Source organism: Lactuca serriola, chromosome 4, assembly GCF_051521515.1.
Source record: "Lactuca serriola cultivar US96UC23 chromosome 4, Lser_US96UC23_V15, whole genome shotgun sequence".
NCBI classification, from domain to species: domain Eukaryota; kingdom Viridiplantae; phylum Streptophyta; class Magnoliopsida; order Asterales; family Asteraceae; genus Lactuca; species Lactuca serriola.
In genome coordinates this window covers 216068764-216077033 of record NC_136411.1, presented here as the reverse complement: position 1 = coordinate 216077033, position 8270 = coordinate 216068764, and the positions used below count along the sequence as shown (strand labels likewise).

The 8270-nt window shown below is 35.5% G+C and overlaps 1 protein-coding gene across 1 annotated transcript; it reads right to left on the bottom strand.

The window, feature by feature from the left end:
• Positions 1-4864: 4864 nt before the first annotated feature.
• Positions 4865-7000, bottom strand: LOC145099180 (uncharacterized). Its single transcript, XM_079036771.1, has one exon. It carries the CDS (start codon positions 6998-7000, stop codon positions 4865-4867), a length of 2136 nt encoding a protein of 711 aa, XP_078892897.1.
• Positions 7001-8270: the final 1270 nt, after the last annotated feature.

The following is an 8270-nucleotide window of genomic DNA, read 5'->3' as shown; positions in this document are numbered from 1 at the left end:
TGATATCCTCACCAAGAATGTTGTAATCAATGATGTTTTCCAAGAAATTTATGTTCTATAATCTATTCTTGAAAATAATCCGTATGCGTAGATTTATTTCATTTATTATTTGTTTGATTAACATACATTCTTTATCAAGTATTTTCTCATGGTTATCAGAAGAATATGGGAAAGCTCAGCAACTACCTGAGGCAATTGCTTCAGGTGAAAAACTTGATAGGAAAGTATATCGGATTCGTAATAAAGAAGTACGTATATAACACCACACATTCCATCTGTTACAAATACGGAACTCAAGTTTTCATTCTCATTCTAAAAATTCTATTTACAGCTTGTCAAATTCATTGACAAAGATTTCGAAGGGATGAAGGACATTCACATAATATCAGAATCCAATCTTCTGAATCATTCATTTCTGGACTTGGTGGGTACTGTTGATGAAGTTAAACTTACTGAAGAACTCATCCTAAAGAATGTTCTAAAGGTAATTAAACTCCCTTGATTTTGCAAAAAAAAAAAACTTTCGTCTTTCTGACCAATGTTTCCATTATCCGTAGTTTGTGCTATCCAGTAATTCTGATGCCACAAGCAATTTGTATGGACCACATCAAAATCCACCTCCACAAGGTGAGAAATATATACTATACTGGACATAAAACAAGAAGGGCATTTTAACTTATAACATGCTTTCTAGATTATATGCTTATTCACCAACTTTCATTACTAATAATTACTAATAAGTTCATTTCTTTGTCTCTTTTTCATATTTCCAACTCTACCCTTGTTGTCAAATTACTAAATAGTTCTCAAAGTAACAGCAAACATATTCAACAAGGGAGAGAGTTATACTCTGTAACTATTGAACTTGAAAAAAAATGGTATGCTTGTCTAGAGGAGCTCTATGGAATGGAATCATTATCAACAAATATCTACAACCTTGGTATTCTCTTATTTGAGGTGACAAGGCTATTCTCTTTCATTCTTATATACTCTTATTATCATAGCAATATTTGTTACTTGCATTAAAAACCATTTTAAAAGGTTCTGTTTCAAAGCTACTTTCTTTAATAGTTGACATGTGTTTAAGTATTTCATAATGTAGCTTCAGTGAAACGAAGATGTTTATGATCTTATACTAATTTACCCTTTTACCCTCCAGTTACTCTCCTCATTTGCATCATTAGAGATGCATTCTGCAGCAATGTCATATTTACAATACCAGATCCTTCCACCCTTCATCTCAAAATCCACAAGAATCTGCCTTCTGTCTTTGGCTCCTTCATCCTCACCCTTCATCTCGCCCAACAACCAGGTATTCTCTCTCTCTCTCTCTCTCTCACACACACACACACACATCATTTTATCAAATATTTCAAAAACTTTTTAATCTATAACATTTAAATCTGTATCAGGGAAATCCTACAATCTGAGTTATTAAATGGAACCAAAGAATTCTACTCCAAGAACACTTATTCTCAAAAAATGATGAGTTTATGGGAACATAGTCAAACATAACAAATTAGAGAGTATGAGAAGTAAAAACATAGTCAAACATAACAAATTAATGACATTTAGCATATCAGATTGCAACAGTTGCAGGGGGGTCTCATTATGGAGACATCAATGAATCAAAGGCAGCAAAAAAAAAATCACACACCTGAGTAACAATGAAAATATTTATTACTAACAATGAAAGCCTTGTGAGGATCTCAACAGTTGCGCAGGGGGGTTTGCCTTTTGTTATTAGTTGACTGGTTCACCTGATGAACGAATTGATGAATTTGATTTGGAGTTGACTTTTTGGAGTCAAATATGGTCCGACTGATTTTGGCTGTTCGCAGCAGGGACGTTAAATGCCTTGGGGACGATCGGGTCAAAATTGAGTTCGCATCTATGATCAGGGGTTGTTGTTGTTTTGCTTTGCTACTGCTGTGTGGTTTGTTCATTCGCATCTAGTAACAAATTCGCATATGGTCCTTACAGTTTCAGTGTTTTGGCAGTTACTACCCACTTTCGCAATAGGAGTAAAGTTTTGTGAAATATGCAGAATTTTCTATTCGAATCCCTACAGTTTATGCAAAGTGGCAAATTACAGAATATTATAATATTTATAATGTAGAAATTATTTTATAATTAAATTTTCAAAACAATTAAAAATAATATCTTATTTTTGTTGTTGAGTTTTCAAAGATAATTGTGTATTTTTAATATATTTTTTTCAATAATCTTATATATTTTGCTATGGAAACATATTTCGTAACTACTTGACTACGGAATTTTCCGTAGCCAAATACCTATGAATTTTGATTTCGTAGCTATTTTGCAAATTCACCTTTTTGTAACAAGTTCCATAATAGATTAGCTACAAAAATTTATTTTGTAGCAAATTTTCCTAGCAAAATAGCTACGGATCTCAATTCCATAGCTAACTAGCTACGCATTTTTATTTCATAGCCAATTATGTAGCCAACTAGCTACACACATGAATTTTGTAACAAGTTTCATAGAGAACTAGCTACAACCAAAAAATTTGTAGCATTATTTGTAGTAAACTAGGTACGGATTTTATTTCCGTAGCAAGTATTCAAGATTTAGCTACGGAATGCAATTCCGTAGCCATTTCCGTAGCAAATTAGTTACAACCAACCATTTTGTAGCATATTCTGTAGTAAAATAACTATACATTTAGATTCTGTAACAATTTTACGTAGCTACTTAAGATTTAGCTACATAATGCAATTTCGTAACCATTTATGTAGCAAAATAGCTACGACAAGTCGTTTCGTAGCATATTCCGTAGTAAAATAGCAACGGATTTTGATTCCATAGTAACTTTCTATAGCTATTTATGATTTTTCTTGTAGTGCTAGAATGATAATTGAGGACGTTCCCCGTAAAGCAGGTCACTTTGGATGCAGTAATTGTAGCAAGTGTGAGTGGGACTCGGTGGTGTCCCGCTATTTTCGGGAAGGTGTTAGTTGTGTATAGATCAATTATATTTTCAGCTATGGTAAGCTTGAGTTCCCAGTGGAGTAACTAGAGAACGATAGGATAGTAGTTCGAAGATGTCCCCCTGAAGCGCAGGTTATCAGGATGAAATCACTAAAGCAAGAACAATCGGGGATTTAAAGGTGCTCGATTCGTTGACAAGATTGGTAGGTCTAATGAAAGGATAGTTGAAGCGCCAGCAGAGATAACGTGGGTTGTCAGCAGATCGACCCCTTTAGATGAGGGGAAGGATGGGGAATACTTTTCAAGTTGTGAGTTGTAAGAATTAGCCGGACTTCGGTCCGATGCAGGGGGCAAGGCCCTAGTCAGTCCGGGCTTCGGCCCGATGCAGTTTCCGGATTTTGGTCCGATGCAGGGGGCAAGGCCCCAGTTAGTTCGGGCTTCGGCCTGATGCAGTGGGCAAGGCCCAGTATGTGCTTATATGTTATTGTTTGGTATGTGGTAGATTGGGGGAGCTCACTAAGCTTCGTGCTTACAGTTTTCAGTTTTGGTTTCAGGTACTCAGTTTTCAAAAGAGGAGCTCGGGAAGATTGAAGTGCACACACCATAGCTAGCCAGCCTGGGACTTATGATAACAAGAATATGTTTTGAATTAATACTCTAAATTTATGTTAGGACTTATGATATGGTTTTTATAAATATGGTTTTAGCAATGTTTTAAAGGAAATTTTTGGATTGTATTTTTAAGATGTTACATGTGAATAGGATGTATATAGACTTGTAGGAGGATTTCCAATGTTACTATATGTGACGAGGTATGACCTGGTTTATGGTGGAAGGATGGTATTAAGATATGGCATGATGATAACACCTGTAAGTGGATGTTAGTCAATTGTGGTCTATATTATTGCATGGATGATTAGATCTGTAATCAAAATAGTGTTGACTTGTCGGGGAGTAAAATCGAGCACAAGAAGCCTTTTTGGGCATGTTTCAGCAATGCAAGATGTAGTTGTAGACATGGTTGCATAACTGTAAGCAAGGAACTATCTAAACTACTCAAGAACTTAAGGATCCAACACAAAAGATAAAGTGGTGGTAGCATGAACATTAGTTTCTACTATAGGTCAAATATTAGTAGAATATGGTGGACGAGGGTTATATGATTCGAATGATGGCCAAAACGTTCCAAATAGTATGCATGTCTTGTTGCTACTTTGCCTTGTTCAATTGCAATGGATACTGAGGCTTACAATGGTTCTTTGGTGTGTAGTAAGCACATTAATCAAAAGCAACTTTCCGGACTGATCCTTCGGAGCCATATTGATAGCAAATAGTCAAAAAATAATCCAAACCAATAATAGATGAACAAATCAAACCCTCAAAAGCAATCACGGACAACAACAAACTAATAGAACAATAAATCCCTCCAAATTGACAAATACCAATACAATAACCAAACACACTAAACTTCGAATTCTGTTCAAAAATCACGCTGAGATTCAGAAGTTGCAGAGAGATTCCCAAAATTACATGGAAAATATCGATCAAAAAAGTATTTCCGTGTTGTAATACGAAAGATAGCGGTGCGAATCGACAAAAAATGAACAAATTAATTAAGTTGGATAGTGCAAAATAACAACGGTCAAAACCCTCAAATAACAAATAAAAACAAATAAAAAAGGAATATACAAAGGATCAAATACGACTTTGATATCATTTAACTAATGAATAATACAAACAAAATATTGCTAGGGTTTCATTGGTGTAAGAAGAAAAATACAATTACAAAGAAAAAAAACTAAATAAATACAAAAACTAATTAGATTAAACCTAGATAAAAGGCTAGGCCTAAACAAAAAAAAGGTCCATTATAAAGCAACCATTACATTACTTGAAAAACACAAATGGTTTATTATGGAAAAGGATGCTTTAAGTAAGCACACCATTTGTCAATAAACACCATGTCATCAGAGTTCATGCTTTGATGTTCTCGATCTTGCAGGATGTTGATTATTTGCATAGTCTCACCGAGAAGTTGGGCTGCAGCATGCACACTTTCCTCTCTTTTCTCTGCGGCACTTGTGTGACATTTCATTGCTATGACTTTGGGTAAGTTGGTGAGACACGCAGACAAAATGTCAGCAATCATTGATAATAATTCTGCAAATAGTTCTTCTTGGCTAACCTGGCCTATGTTCTCTTGATAGACGCGCAGGATTGTTTCAGAGGTTTGATACATTGAATTAGCAGAAATAGACTTGCATTTAGAGCTACCATCTATGACTCCCATATCCGTCCTTTCCACCTCACTGACAATGTTTTTACCTGTATCCCTCAACCATTGAAGAATCTGTTTAGCTGTATTTGCTTTAGGTGTAAGTTTTGGTAGCTTGTTTCCTAACCATTTGTGGTATACTTCAACTTCTACCCACAGAGTTTTAGCCGCCTTTTGAATGCATACATCATCATCAGTAATATTAAGGGTTTCTTCCACAAGTGTGACATATACAAGACCTTCACTCACACCACTCAGCAAGCAATCGACAATGTTTTTTTGGATGTTAGGAAGAGACATGGCAATGGTTGTCAGAGTTACCAGGGGCAAGCTCCAACAATGGAGATATTCTTCTGAAAGTAAATGCGGAACATGATGGCTGTCAAACTTTTCACCTCCTTCAAAACCTCCACATCCTGTTAGAAGCTTCAAAAGATTTTTGGGTTGTTGTTTTTCAGCCTTTTGGATCAAGCGGTTCACAGATTTTGAAATTCCTTTCAATGTTCTCTCGGCAAACTCCATATCATCTTGAAGTTGCAAAACATATCGACTAAGATCTTTATCTTTTCCTGGTTGCTCAGTATTTTGTACCAATTTAATACTCGAGGCGCTGAACATTGCCTTTAACCACTTCCCACAACGAAGAAAGTACACCACACATACCACAAAGAAAATTGGAATAACTCTTATCATCTTGCATATCACCACAACTGTCTTCTGGAATCCTATACAAATGCTGAGAAACAGATTTTTCAAACTTTGGATGACGATCTTGCATTTGCGGCTACTGTATGGGAATGGTATGCTACTCTGTTTCCAATCATATAGCTTCTGAGTCCAATAGCTCTCCACGTTAGAGACTTTGACATGGTTCACTATCCATTTTAGGGACATCTTAAAGCTTAAGGGTGCAAAGCATCTAGAAAGTGGCGCAACTGTACCCAATATGACTCCGATGAATTGTGTAATGAGAATCACCAACAATGACCACTTATAATCCGACTTAGAGTCCGTTGGAAATCGACTAATATTGAATAACATATTAAGAATCTGGAAGGTAGTGCTTAAAGCACATATTACCCCAGAAGCAGAGGTTGTTGCTGAGGAAGCTATCATGAATTGGGGGTTTCCGGTTCCTGCCATGATCCAGTAGTTGCTCACATGCTGCTTTAGCTTCTCAATAGTTAATATTCCTTGCTGTTGGAAGTCGTCATTGTTCTTTAAAGCTTTCTGATGAGCCACTTGGTATTTCGATTCTAGAATCTGTTTGGATTTTAGAATTGCTAAAGATGAACATGCATATATTATAAGCAACGTGAGTAACAGACCCACATATAAGTAGTGACAATCGTCTTCTCTAAACATATAAACGTAGTGATCATCGTCTTCATGGTAGGAGATAACTCCCGTGTTTATCTGAATGCAGACGTTCACAACCAAGGTAATTACGAGGACAGCTAAAGCGATGGTGTTTGATACAAGTTCCTTGCTGCTCATGGCGGCTAAAGAAGGCAATAAATTAGCCATCATAGTGCACATAAAAGAGAGGCTTCCAAGCTTTGCAGCCCGGTCGACATAACCTGGCATTAGAGTAGTTAAATCCATGGGTAGCTTTATTGCAATAGCTATCACAGTGAGAGAAGCAGCATTCAAAGTGAAATATTTACATGGAAACCAAAATTTTCTGTTTCTAAAACCATGTAATAAATCAGCCAGCATTAAAACGATACAAAACAGAGATGCTAAGGTGATGTAGATCCCAATCCATGGCATAGGTTCACTGAACCTGTTTTGTTGTTCTGACCTGTATATGAACAAGGTGTAATAACGCAAGGAATATATTAACGTTCTTGGAACATCATGGTAAGATTTTAGTTGTTCCAAAACATGAATATATTCAAATAGGCTGGAACCCATACTATGTTTCCTCTCACGGATAGAAACTGATCATCTTAGATAAACAAAGATGCATGCAAGATGTGTTCAGAATGACGGAAAAAAGTTCAGTTCTATTTCAAATAATATAGGAGTGGCCAGAAATATCGAACGATTTAATGTAAGGAAGTCAAAGATCAAACACGTTATTAGTATTCTTTAAACAAGCGAAACCATGATATTAATGTTGTGTGCTTCTTAAGCCATCCGCTTAGTCAAAGACAAGGACCAGTTCCGTTTGTTTCTTGTAGGATCAGGTCCTTGAAGCTGGCAATAAATGTATCTGTCCAAAGCTCCAAGAAAAATTAATTTAGAACAATCAAACGGCCAACTTTGAAGCACTTGAAAGTTGGACAAAGTTGTCATGGGTTTCAAACTCAACGTTAACATTAATGTGAGTGTGTTTCTTTATTTATTTGTAGTTATTTTCAATCCTAAAAACAACCAAACTGCAAGAAAATACAAAGAAACATCCAACACCCTAACAAGAGCCAACTATTAAGCATCGAATCACTACAAGAGTCTTAACCTCGTGCAACCAAAGATTTAATCATATTAAAATTTTAACATTTTAGTGAGAACGTGTCCCTGCTTAGAGTAGACGGAAAATGTTACACCCGATTTTTCAATGGAGTGAATTTTAGAGTACCTCTATTGGTGATTCGATGACATGTCCAGCTAAAAAACATTGTCACAATTTTTTTTGTCTAAACTAATTTAATATATTCTTTTTATTTAAATTCAGAATTCTTTTGATTTAACTTTAACAATGTCATTGTTTGGGAATATGTTCAGGCAATTAGCCGATTCATAAGTAAAATAGAAATTTTTTATTCCGCTAGTTAATGATTATTAAACAAATAAGATTAAACTGCAAAATTGGTTAGTGTGGTTTTGTAAAAACTATAGATATGGTCTAAAATGTTTACAACTTGCATTGAATGTCCAAAATCAAGAATTTTCCAGTTATTTTGGTACTAAAAAAAAGTTGAAAGGACCAATTTTGTTGTTTTGATGTGAGTTTTTGCATTTATTGTTGTGATTCTTCTCATTACTAGTATTACTATTTCAATGGTTCATGTTTTGATGCATAGGGTACCAACGTAAA

Excerpts from the sequence above, each read along its gene's own strand:
- LOC145099180 (XM_079036771.1), bottom strand. The coding sequence starts at position 7,000 with ATGCCATGGATTGGGATCTACATCACCTTAGCATCTCTGTTTTGTATC.